Source organism: Terrapene carolina, unplaced genomic scaffold (assembly GCF_002925995.2).
Source record: "Terrapene carolina triunguis isolate 2854851 unplaced genomic scaffold, T_m_triunguis-2.0 Scaffold310, whole genome shotgun sequence".
Lineage (NCBI taxonomy): Eukaryota > Metazoa > Chordata > Testudines > Emydidae > Terrapene > Terrapene triunguis.
In genome coordinates this window covers 2,061,138-2,074,570 of record NW_020664661.1, presented here as the reverse complement: position 1 = coordinate 2,074,570, position 13,433 = coordinate 2,061,138, and the positions used below count along the sequence as shown (strand labels likewise).

Here is a 13,433-nt window from a genome sequence, read left to right as displayed (position 1 = left end):
AAGTGGAGAGAAGGATGACAATATGACACAGGTGTTGTCTAGACCTGTAAAAATGATAGAGACACTTCATCTGAAAGAGAGACTCTTCAGGCCTTGTTGACTAAATCTGTCTATCTGGAAGTCCAGCATCAAGTCTGGAGATAACCCTCACCAGAATGGTTCTGTGCCTGGTGCAAGTGGAATGAAAGTCCTTGGATCAATCTTGGTTGACCAAATCCTGTTCTAAGGATCCAGCACTGTTGACTCTGGAGATCCACTTGATAAAGTAGTTCAGTTTCCCCAGATCTTTCCAAGTTTGACTAAGTCCAGTGCTGAGGACCTGCCACCTTCACCTCTTGGAAACCACTTAGAAAAGTGGTTATGTGCCCAACGTGATCTGCACTGAGCACCCCAGATCTCAATCCCTTGATCTAGTCTGGTTCTGAGAACCTGGCATCATTGATTCTGCTCTTAGTATGAAGTTCCTGGATCAATCTGAGCTGACTAATGGTTCAGCACCACTGATACTGGAAAATCACTTGCTAAAGTGTTTGTGTTACATATGAGTGGCACTGAGGTCTATGGATTGACCAGTTTGACCAACTTCAATGCCTAGGGTAGGGCACCATTGACTGTGAGCTTAGCATAATTGGAACCAAGCTCTCTGGATTGACGAAGTCTAGTGCTGTCAACTGCAGTTTCAAAAGGACCAGAATCTCATCCTAATTTGGGGTCTGGCCACTGTAACATACCTAGGGTACAATCCATTCTAATAAGTAACTGTCACTCCTCCCCTCTAACCTGGGGTGCCCTTTACATGGCTTTGCTATTGTAGCCTCCAGTCTGGACTGCTCACAAACAGCCTCCACCATGCAAGTCACTCTCAGCTATATCTGTGTGTGTGCTGCAGCCAGCCAGCCACACCTTGGCTCTTACCAGCCTTGGTTATACTGCAGGGTGACCCCAGCACTCTCCAAGTCTTAGGTTTTCCACCAGAAATGTAGGTCCTGTACTGCCTAGCCCTCTCCTGGACAGTACAAATTCATAAGAAATCTGTATTTCTTTAATAGATATATGTACACTTTTTACCCCACATGGAGTTTCCAAGACACTTCCGTTTAAACACACTGGATTAAATAAAACATGTTTATTAACTACAAAGAGAGAGATTTTAAGTGAATACAAGTAATGCGGCATAAAAGTCAGAAATGGTTACAAGAAAAATAAAGATAAAATACCAACTAGTGCCTAACTTAACAAACTATGTTAAATTCAAAGCAAAGTTTTTCTCACCACATGCTCTCAACAATCTTACTGGCCAAACTTCTTAGGCCAGGATCCCTTCTTCTGAGGGGAGAGATAGCTCAGTGGTTTGAGCATTGGCCTGCTAAATCCAGGGTTGTGAGTTCAATCCTTGAGGGGGCAATTTGGGGGACCTGTCTGGGGATTGGTCCTGCTTTGAGCAGGGGGTTGGACTAGATGACCTCCTGAGGTCCCTTCCAACCCTGATATTCTATGATTCTGTTTAATGGCTGCTTCTTTTGGCCATGTCTACACTAGAGAGCTTACAGTGGTACAGCTCTACTAATGCAGCTGTGCTGCTGTAAGATTTCCCTTGTGGCTACTCTATGCCGACGTGAGAAAGCTCTCCCATCAACATAATTAAACCACCCCCAACAAGCAGCAGAAGCCGCTCCAGCCAAGTGTCCACACCATAGCACTGTCCACACTAGCGCTTCTGTCAGTGTAACTTATGTTGCTCAGGGGTGTGTTTTTTCACACCCCTGAGTGACATAAGTTATACCAACAAAAGTGCTAGTGTAGACATAGCCTAGGTCCATTCTCATGCAGTAAATCAATGGATAGAGAGAGAGGAGGAGGGGATGCCTTGGGGTGTCTGCCCCTTCTTTTTATAGTCCTGTCCCTCCTTTGAGAAGCATTCCTTACTTTCAGCTGGGAGTAAGGTGATAGGCAGTCTGTGTGAAAGGAAACTTCATGGTGTTTTTTTGCTAAGATGTAGGTTTTTGCTCCTGCCTCTTTCCTGCCAAAGAACGAACACTTAGCAGGTAATGGCCCATCTGCCTTGTTTACAGCTGGCTGAGGTGTCCGTTTGCCCTTTGTCTCTGAGGAACTGGTTTGGCCATTCCCCAAACTTCCCTGGAAAACATACTTTTAGTCATGATCTCAGCTTATGTTTATAACGTCACATATAACGCTGCTACATTCATTTTGCCATGATATTACTGATCAGCAAATTATGAGTTTTTAAATGACACCTCACAAGGCATCTGGCTTTTGGTGACTCTCTGGATTACCAAATTGCTGCTACAACTAGCTTCCAATTCAAAATCAGAAGGAGGACTCTTCAGCGTCCCGGTCCAGAGTGGCTCTGGTATGGAAGGGGCACCTATCTAAGGAGTCCTTGGGAGCAGCACAGGGACTTTGTCAGCACCAGTCCAGAGTCTGGAATTGGCTAGTTACCACTGTTGCTATGCCTGTGATTCTGAGTCTTTCCTTTGGGCCAGACAAATCTGAGAGCTTTCATGCTTTGCCTTTACTGAGCACTTCTTTTGTTTTGATGGAGCAGTTGTGCTTGGCACTTGAGAGCCTCAGTGAGAGGGCACTACCAATAAAGCTGTACCATACATGGCTTTGGCCTCTCTGTGGCACAAAGGGTTTTCACCAGTTGCCTGACTATCCTAATTATTTTTCTCAGATGTTAGGGAATCCATGTATATAGCTAGAGTTTGGTCCTCAGGAAACATGCATGTTGTTCCAGTCCTTGGAATTTGCTATAAATATTTCCCTTTCATCCCTCCACAAAAGGTGGGGTCATTGGAGCCCTCCTTAGACTCCAAACCTGCAACTTCCCTGCGTGAGTACAGATTCCTTACCAGTGCACCTTCTTGATGCAATGAACACCTCAGCCACAACGTCTCAGGACATACAAGATGCTTACCTGTGAAAGACAAAAGAGCCCCTTATCATTTGCAGTGATACTCAACTTGTTTTTCATACTCTCCAGGACGTCAGGCTCCACATCAGTTTATTGGAGCTAAGCCCTGTGATTAAATCCAAATCTGTCCCAATTCTGATGGACAACACCACACTAATGTATTACAGCAATTGACAAATGATGGCTTGAGAATGCAGCGGCCGTCTTTCCATGGCAGATGAGGAATTGGTTAAAACCCTTCTGTTCTCCAAGTACAACTAACAATTAACTGGAAAAAATTCATCAGAGCAACACAAAATGAAGTGGACTTGGGACAGCCCTCCCTTGCTTTTAACTTGAACTATCTTAAGGTGCATTTTTGTTGTTGTATGAGCTTTCCACTCTCTGGGGCACAGGTCATCAATTTTTGCTCACTCTCCAATAACCAAATTAATGAAGTGATTGCTCTGTATACCATTGGGGCTGCTTGTGGTAGTTGCTTTGCCACAATGGCCGTGGCAAAGGAGACTGGATTTTCCATTGCTGAGGGTGCGGTGGTGAGACAGGTACATTTGAGCTGCTCCATGCATATTTCCTTCCTTCCAGCCCAGAAAATAAACAAGATACAGATCTAAAGGACTAATTGTCCATACACCATATTCTATTCAGAAAATTAATTATCTGCTGCATCCTCTCCCTTAATCCTGACTGTGATGGTCTCCTGTGTCCATCCTAAGTAAGCCATTACTTTCCCAAGCTTAATTCACATCCAGGAACTCCGATTCCATACTTTGGATATTCATGGATCTTAGATATGGTCCTCTTAGACAATGATTGCATTTTCAAGGGCCCTCCCAAAACTAAGGACATATGGGATGTAATTACTAAAAGAGGTAGCCAATTGTTTGACTACACTCATGGCTTTTTCTTTAAAATGTTAAAGAGATCAAATAACCAAGCTTAGCCAAATGTATTGTCTTAAGACACAACAGTACAGTATGAAAAGGAAACATAAATACCCCCCTTCTGTGGAGCAAATTCTTGCAGCATGCTCACTTTATGCAGAAGGTGTACTTCAAAGATATGTATTTCAGCTAGTAGTATTTATAGTATGATTTTACAAGTTAAAAAACTCTTTACACACAAAGTTTTAGTTTTAGTTTAAAATTTGTAAAAAGTTTGTGCCAGCTTTGTCCTTGGTACTTGTCTATAGTTTCCCATATCGAGTGTTGAATACTACATTCCGCGTGTTGATGAGCTATGAAAGTATTCCCCATCTGTACTTGGTCAAAGCCAAAGATGCATGAATGCTATTTTCTAATGCAGCGGTTCTCAAACTTTAATAACCCGACGACCCCCATTTTGATTTAAAAATTTTCACGGACCCCCAGACCTCCCCGCTCATCCCCAAGGCCCCATCCCTACCCAACCTCTTTCCGTCCCCACTCCACCCCTGTCCCTCCTCTTCCCCACCTCTTTCCTCTCCCAAGCACGCCCCATCCCCGCTCTTCCCCCTCCCTCCCAGCGCCTCCTGCACACTATATATATATATAGTGTTGTTTTATTAATACCATACCTATTAATGTGGTGTATACTATGCTTAACTTTTATATAGTGGCTAACAGATGGGACTGGGGATCTTTCCATCAAAGCTCAAAGGTTGCCCGAATGCATTAGTTTGTGTATGACCATTGTTATGACAAGACTGGTGTTCAGCCACCTAAAGGTATTAAAATATACTCAGGGTACGTCTACATTACCCGCCGGATCGGCGGGTAGTGATCAATCTATCAGGGATCGATTTATTGCGTCTAGTGTAGATGTGATAAATTGATCCCCGATAGCTCTGCCGTCGACTCCTGTACTCTACCGCGGCGAGAGGCGGAAGCGGAGTCAACGGGGGAGCGGCGGCAGTCAACCCCGCACCGTGAGGACGTGAGGTAAGTCGACCTAAGATGCGTCGACTTCAGCTACACCATTCTCGTAGCTGAAGTTGCATATCTTAGGTCGATCTCCCCCTCCCCTCCCCAGTGTAGACCAGGCCTCAGCTAGGCCTAATGTGGTTTCCATAGCTTGTCTTTGTGTCATCTTAGTCAGTTTGGAAGGCTGCTACTTGAAGCTCTACATATGCTTTCAGGTGTCTTTTTTCAATTGTGGCCTGTTTGGGGAGAGTAAAAGGTTGTAGTCACTCATGACGTGGCACTCATTTTTGGCAATTTTGCAGTCCTTATTAATCTAGAACTCTTCAGTCCTCCTTCCTCGAGCTGGTACTGCTCACTAAACTCCCACAAATAAGAATGTGCAGAGACCACTTGAAAAAATGAAGGTTACTTATTAGTAACAGGAGTTCTTTGAGTTGAGCCTCTGCACGTTCATACTCCTTCACTCACCTTCCCCATTTCTTTGGGGTCTTCACAATTCCTGAATTAGCAGAAGGAACTGAGGAGCGATTGGGGCTGCTACTCCTTTTAAACCTGTAGAACCCTGCACGAGGGCAAAGGAAGGGGAATGAATAGCCCCAATGGACACTCTTGCCTAGAGATTCTGAGATCTTGTGATCAGGCACATTGATCCTGTAAGTGTGGATGTGCAGAGGCTTGTCTCAGAGAACTCCGATTACTGGTAAGTAACCTTCATTTATGTATATAGATATTCACTTTCTGTTTGAGCCAGGTCTGTTCCACAGGTGCAGAGTCAGATCTTGAGTTTAATCTCACTTTTTTATTTCCCTCCACAGTCTCTGAAAACATAACTATGAGGAAGTTGCACACTGTAGCCGGTATGGGTCTCTCGAAAACGCCAACAGCAGAGATTGAGCACAATCTCTATGGAGCCATTGTCTCTCCTGTCTCCAAGGTAGCGCAAGGTAGAAGGTTGTGTGGTTGTGGGGGAATTGGACATTCCAGCAGCAAGAAAAGTGGGGAAAATTCCATATGAGAGGCAGTGGGTTCACTCATATTGAACTTTAAAGAGATAATTTTATGTAGTCCTACTTGGGATTGAGCACTAAGAAAGTGGGTGACTTGGGATCAGTGTTACACTCTAAATGGTGACCTCTTCAGGGATATGTGGCCTCACAGTTTCAGAGTTAGTACCTCTGATTATACTGTAATGGACTCTAGGGAACCATTTTGCATTGCAAGGAGATAGGCTGGATGACCTGACATATTTTCCATTGCTAACTCCTAGGAACTGCCTCTTCATATTATATCAACTGCTTTGACACTGTCTCCTTTATTGGATCATGTCATCTTTCATGTTTTGAAAGTAGAGGGTTTAACATAGTATAATGTACAAATAATAGCTGACCTCTAATGTTCCTTGGTCCACTCTGAGTAAGGGAAGGTAGCAGTACCTGCACTACAATTTGTCTTGTGCTGCTGTTTCCAGAACCTTCAGAGCACATGTTCTAACTCACTTGAATACTGCTCAGTTTTCATACTCTGCAGCTTTTCTAAGAGAAGCCAGTTAAATAATTAGCTGTAATATTTTGGTACCTATATCTGAAAGTGTCTGGGCACCTCAACAAAAAAAAAAAAAGACTGAAAATGCAGTTTTCGCAAATAGAGGAACCTGCTTATCAAGCTGAGAGCAGAAGGAAAGAGGTAAAAAGAACCAACATTTCCCACACCAACATAGAATAAACTACTTGCTAGCCACCACCAGAGATGGAAGGAAGCAAATAATCATAGTGAGAAGAGTTGTGAGAAGGCTCCCACACTCTTCAGATTATATTTTGGGATAGTCATCAATTCCAGCCCTGCTTATCTCAGCTGCTATAATGGAGCACAAGGCAGCAAGCAGTCCCTTGGGTAGACTCATCCCATTAAGGCTTTAAATCCTGTCTTTACGAAATTATAAGACATAGAATCTCAGTTAAACGTGTCTGCCAATGTACATAATAAGGTGAAAAACTGATTGTGAGAATACTATTTTTATTAATGAGACTCTAACAGACTCAATTGCTTTATGCTCTTGGGTTAGACTTGAATGAGAGACTTCAGAAAATACTCCTAAGGCTGAGGGCATTCTGCACCAAAAAATTAAAAATTCTGTTTACAATATTTTTAAATTCTGCAAGTTTTATTTGTCAATAAATAAATGCAGAGGCTCCAGCATGGCAGTGGGGAGCACAGGCCACTGGCTGCACGAATGTGGGAAATCATCCTGCAGCTCCCCTCCCCCCAGGACACAGACTCAGCGGTGAGGCTGCACCCAACCCTGACACAGCACAAAGCCTGGGCCTGCCCCTCTGCACCAGGTGCACCAGGTGTGGGGCAGGCAGGCTCAACCAGGCAGGATCCAAATGTGGAGGGTCTCAGTGTGGGGGGATCCAGGTGTGGGATGAGAAGATTCTGTGTGGGACAATCTGGGTGCAGGCAGCTCAATGGGTGGGTCTAGGTGTGGGGGGATCTGGATGCACAGGCTTGTTGGAGGGGTTCCAGGTGCAGGAGCAATGGGACTCTGCAGGGGCTTCCAGGTGAAGGTGGTTGGGGCTCAGCGGAGGGGTCTGGATGTGGGGGTCTCAGCGGGGGGGTTCGGGTGCTGGGAGAGTGAGGCTTGGTGGAGTGGGTGTCTGGGTGCAGCTAGTTGGAGGTCAGTGGCATGGGGGTCTGGATGTGGGGGCTCAGGGTGGCGCAGAGGGTGGGGCATCATGGTGGGGTTTGAGTGCAGGGAGCTCGGTGCAGGGGTGGGCATCTGGAGGCAGGGAGTCTGACTGCAGGGGGGGCTCCAGCTGCAGGGGTTGAGGTTCAGTGGGGTGAGGTTCAGGTATGGAGGACTAGGGGGGTTCAGGATGTACGAGTGAGGCTTGGCAGGGGTGTCTGAGTATGGGAGGTCCGGATGCACAGGGGCTGGCTGGATGGTGGAGCAGCCCCCCATACAGTGACCCCTCCCCCCACAGCTCAGGAGCAATGCGGGAGGAAGCAGGGGAGGATGCTGAGCTTCCTGCAGCTGGGGGAGGTTTCTGGGGGTGGGTCTGACACAGCCCCAGTCACTCCTTGCAGGGGAAGAGGAAGTCCAGTCCTTTCCTGCCTCCAGCCCAGCTGGGACTAGTAGCTGATCCCAACTCAGGGTAGGAGCCACTGGCTGGGGTGTCCCCAGCCCCACGATGATTTACCTCTCTGCCAGCTGCTATGAGTGCCTGAAACAATGTACCTGCACTGCTAGGGAATGGTGCACAACTGCTCTTGCAGCTTCCCTGTCAGAAAGTCATTTTTCTGCGGGGAAGCAAAGAAATCTGTGGGGGGCATTAATTTTGCACACGCGCAATGGTGCAGAATTCCCCCAGGAATAAGAAAAGGAAGGATTAATGTATTTCACTAAATCCATCTATTCTTATCAACTTCTTCTCCTGAATCATTGTGCAATGCAATTTTCCCTGGAGAGATCTTTCTGAATGTGGTAACGTTGTCTGCAGGTTGCATATGCCAGAGGCCATAGCAGGGAGCCAGAAGAGGAGATGTACAGTGCAGAGAATTTCCGTCGCATTGCTCGCAGTCTCAGTGGGACAGTCATCACAAACAGGGAAGAGACTCTGGTCTCCTCTCATAGTTTTGTAAGTAAAATGAACCTCAGCATTGCAGAGATGACTGCTTGGGATAGAGTTGGGGGCTACTTTTCCTCCTCCTTTCCCTCATCAACTCCACTACAAGTAGTAAACAGAAAAGGCGCGCAATTGAACAGCATGGATACCAGTTCAGAAGGATGAACATTGGTTCCAGTGAATTATTCCCTTTTTTCTCTGTTGGATGGAGAAGTCAGCTTTTATTTTACAGCAACCAAGTTATCTGCTTTTAGAGTCACCACACCTAGAATTGTGCCAAGCAAAGCTTGTGTATGTGTGCTAACAGGGCTAACCCTGGTAAAGGGACACAGTCAATCTGAAGTTTATCTTTTTCAATATTGATTAACTTAAAAATTGCAGTTTTTAATAGAGCCCCCATAACAACATGGGCTGTGATTTAACAAAAGAATTCTTTAACAGTATATATAAGGAAATTTTTGCTTCCTTGTTAGTGTTTATAAGGCATACCTTCCTCAAGAAATAGTGGTTATACACAAAGTGCTGCACAAAGTAAACAAGTTAAAAACAGAGAGAAACTGTTTTTCTCCATCATCTTTGTTAGTACTCTCAGGTTAGGTGTAACAAATCTGAAACTTGAAAAATGTACAGTATTTTCAGGCAGAAATTAAGGTTTTTTTTCAAGTTGATTGTGTCCTTTCATCTGATTAAGTAAAGTTCAGTTACTCTAACACCATTTCTTGTTTAACTTTTTTAAACCATGCCTGCCTATATTTCCTTTCTGAACAAATTCTAGTGAAACTGGATGTAAGGTGAGGTGGGTGTTGGCTTGCTGACCCTCCTGCTCAAAGGGCAGGGAAAGTATTTTCCCTTGGTCAACATGGTTATTAATGGAATGAAGACTGTTGCTGGGTCTAATTGCACCAAATAATGTTCCCCTTTCAGAGTTCCCCCAAATTCATTTAATTGAAAAGCAGGGATTTTTATTGAACTGTAAGTCTGAGAAAAGCAGGAACAGATTGCTGTCAGTGTTTACCTGTGTGATTTCTTTGAGGAGGGGAAACACTTAACTAAAATTTGTTTTCAAATCAATTTAATTAAACCAGTACAACTCTCATTTGTAGGTAGGGCCTTAGCCCAATCTTGCATTGATGCAAAAGCTCAAACTCCATTACCATATCAGAAAGTTGTGCTCAAAAATTTTTTACTGATAGGGGTGCGCGATCAAAAAAGTTTGGAGACCACTGCCCTACATCACTGTTTAGCTCTTAGTAAAGCGTGTTTAGCAAGGGAAAGGCTTCAGCAGTGTACATTTTCCTGGCATGTGTGGCCCAGTCCTTCAAAAGGTGATTTGGAAAGAGCAGATTGATTTTTTTTTTTTCTTGCACAAGATTACTGCTGGTATTCTGAGATGTGAGTATGATGGTGGGTTTTTTTCTGAGCAGGTATGTTGGGTTTTTTTCTTAGCTGTTTGGTTACCTTTCTGGGATGGGCTTTGTTACCTTGCATTTCTTTCTCTTTCATAGACAGATTCATGTACTTGTTCTGGTGACTCATCCCTCTCTCCTTCCTGGATCCCCACCATGTTTGCTTGATTGAACCCAGCTTTGTGTTTAATCATCATTTGTGGTTTCTTTCCTTTCTCATTTTGTCAAAAGGAAGCATCAAATGTGAGGAAAATGCCAAAGGAAACCACGCACCGTTCTTCCAGCTCCACTTCCCTCCCTTTTCCCCATGATCCTTCTGTGTTACCCTTTGATCCCCACCACTACCCAACCCAGAGGCAGAACCTGTCCCATGATGTACTGATGCCTAGCATGGTGGGCAAAGCACGTAGACCATCAGGTAATCACAGGATTCTTCACCCTCCTGCATGATCAGAAATGCTGTATGTGATTCTTTCCCTGCTGTTGCTGAAGTACAGGTCTTTGGATCTTGTCTGCCATAGTGATGGTTTTATCAACTGCCTGAATCCCTTCAGAAATTTGGAAGGATAAATTGCTTTTTTTTCTTTACTGTCCCTTCTACACTGCTTTAATGATGCTGTGCTATATGGATATAACATAAAGGGACAGTCTTTATGTTAGAGGTATGGCTGTTAATTAAATAGTTATGGTAATATTTTCATTACATATACACAGGAGGAGGTACCCGGCCAACAAAAGTGTCTGGCATAACCCAATGGAACTCTTTTTACTAATTTATATAGCATCTGTAGCATCCTCTGGGGCACCTGGCATTGGCCACTGTCGGAAGACAGTTTACTGGCTAGATGGACCTTTGGTCTGACCCAGTATGGACATTCTTATGTTCTTATAACACACCATTCCTATTTGGTCATTAGCTATATTATACTGTTTTTAACATTACAAGAAATGAAGCTATAAATGATGCACACATTCCTCAGAGATGACCCAAAGGTCCACCCATTTTTTTTGTACTTAACTGTGTTTGTGGGAGGGGTGCGAAGTGACTGCCTGAGGAGGAGCTGGTTATTAGTACTGTATTCCCTCAAAAATCACATATGTGAGAGATCTGTTGGAATTACAATCCCTGTTGGTGCTACAAATTCCTGCATGAGAGGCCACCATGAAAGTTATCCAGAAACCCCTAGAACATGTGTCTTTAATTTTCTTGTTGGGCTCCTTCTCAGGTGACATTGAACATGTTACAAAAAGTGCTGACTATTTAGGAAATCTGGTGTCCCATTAGTGCGTGTGACAGCACCTGCAGAAAGACAGGTTGGAGCTCTTTTCTGGGGGTGGGTTGAGTTGCAGAAGGAAAGTGAATGCAAGGAGTGTGCTGCTTAGTTTTTACTCATTCTGAATCGTAGGTCAGTAAGTGCCCTGGTATAGGGTTGCTTCAGTTTACCCATTCATATCAGCTGTGGGCCACAGTTAAAGAGGTTTTGAGAGGAAAATAAATTAAAATATAACTGACTAAACTCTCCCCACTGCTCCCCACAGGAGATCAGAAGAACGTCCAGAAACTTCTGGTTGTGCCTGACCGGGGTGAAACTTTCCGAGGTGAAGACCACCCAGGTATGGCACTGAGCTACAGGAGTCTCCCTTGCGCACAGAAATGCTCTTCTTCCCAAGGTCAGGGGCCTCTTGTTGACCAGCATATGGGAGGTGGAGCATCAAGGATCTCTGGCCAATGGCTGCAGATGAACCACACTGCCAGACAAACAGCAACACTGCCAGACAAACGAACATTGCAGTTGGGATACACTGCCCAGCCAGACAAGGGGTTAGAGGAAAGCTTCCTTCAGCAGTCCTCCCGACACCAAATGCATGAGTCCTATGCCATCAATTGCAGGCCACGTCCTAGCACAGACTACAGTACCTTCAGAGTACTACAGGGGCTTTCTTGGGACCCTGGTGCCTCTCACGGTTGCCCGGTGCCTCCCCCGTGTACTAAGGCCCCTGGACCAAGGAGAGTAGATATGCCCCCAGAAGAAGACTGGCGTCAGAACAGCTTTATCCCTCAGCCTGGTGGACGGAGAACATTGCCAGTGCACGTGGTGGATGGGACTTTTTCGTCTGCTTCTGAGGTGCACCAAAGGATGATGGCCCGAGCAGCAGCAGCTGCTGCTGCCACCCTGCAGAATAGTGGCTGGTGAGGTCTTGTTCCACTCAATGTGTTCCCAGCATTGATCAAACCCCCTTGTGAGCAGACTGTCTGAACTGTAGCTGTTGCTGAGGTGCAGTTAATAACAAGGCAGCTAACTCTTCAGTCAGTAGCTCTGCTAGTCTTGTCTTAAAATGTAGCTATATGGTATGTGGAAACTAATTGCACTGTATTTCTTTTCCTGTATTGCTGAATTGCTGTCTGTGGGGGGAGCTCTCAGCTATTCCGATCCCAGCTCCTCTCAGCAGTAAGCGCTATAGTCAATAATAGGTATAAGGGGCACTGGCTGTGGATAAGCTCACAGGTGCACGTTTATTTTGAAGAAAGATGTACCATTAACAAAAAGGACCACTTTTTAAAGGACTCAAGCATGAAACGTAGTTCTGCTAAATTCATTGCATACAAAGCCAATATGCTATTTTCCATTTGTTTTCTTCTCCGCCTCCCTCTTGTGTTATCTACTGGGGGAAAAACTGATCCACCTACCAGGTTCCAGCAAATCTGGACACGGCAGGACTGGTGGTAAGTGAGGCAAACCCAACATTCAGTGTGCTGAGACTTCAAGCACAGGCCACAGCTGTAGTTGCTACTGTGAAGGGAGAGGGAGACATTGCCCCAGAGTAAACCAGAACTTTTCCCCACTTCCTTCAGGCAAACTAACAATGCTTCAAACAGAAACGACTGTTAATGCTGCACGCTTAATTACACCAATGTAAACACAGAATAAGTTTAGCTATTTTAGGGTCAAACATACTTGCTTTTGTAAGTATTTTTCAAATAAATCTATGAAATAGTTCTATTTAACTGCCTGTGTATGAATCATCTTCATTTTTTATTTGGTTTTACTCAGCAACTGGCCTGAAAGCTCTGATTTGTGTTTTTTTAATACTCTGGAATAATAAAAGCTACATATAAAGTTGTTTGCAGTGTTGTTGTAGCTGTGTTGATCTCAAAATATGAGACACACAAGATGAGTGAGGTAATATCTTTTTCCAGACCTGAAGAAGAGCTCTGTGTAGCTCAAAAGCCTGTCTCTTCCACCAATAAAAGAGATTACCTCACTCACCTTGTCTCTCTCATACATAAAGGTAGTTAGTTAATAATGGTAATTTATTAACAAATCGTTTATAAAGAAGCACTTGTAATTAGAGCAGAGGACTGTGTCAGGAATGCAGTATTCTGTTCCTGACCCTTCCAATTCCACTTGTTTGCTTTGTGGACTAGTTGCTTCGCCCCTCTGCACTTCACTTTCCCCTGTAAAATTGGGGTACCCTTCCTCTCTGGAAAAGTATTTTGAGACGTCTGGATGAGAAAAATGTTGGATATGTGCACATTAGTATTGTACATAGTCAAGCTCTTTTTAGT

At 44.5% G+C, this 13,433-nt stretch overlaps 1 protein-coding gene across 2 annotated transcripts in view; it reads left to right on the top strand.

Annotated features, from left to right (window-relative positions):
* USP54 (ubiquitin specific peptidase 54) overlaps window positions 1–12,967 on the top strand; it is a 263,766-nt gene extending 250,799 nt beyond the window's left edge. For both annotated transcript variants that reach the window (XM_024218696.3, XM_024218694.3), the window contains 4 exons: window positions 5,652–5,770; window positions 8,334–8,471; window positions 10,097–10,283; window positions 11,405–12,967. In XM_024218696.3, coding sequence (XP_024074464.2) covers window positions 5,652–5,770; window positions 8,334–8,471; window positions 10,097–10,283; window positions 11,405–12,060 — 1,100 coding nt within the window. In that variant the 3' untranslated portion in view covers window positions 12,061–12,967. The remainder of the gene's footprint in view (window positions 1–5,651; window positions 5,771–8,333; window positions 8,472–10,096; window positions 10,284–11,404) is intronic.
* The last annotated feature ends 466 nt before the right edge of the window (window positions 12,968–13,433 follow it).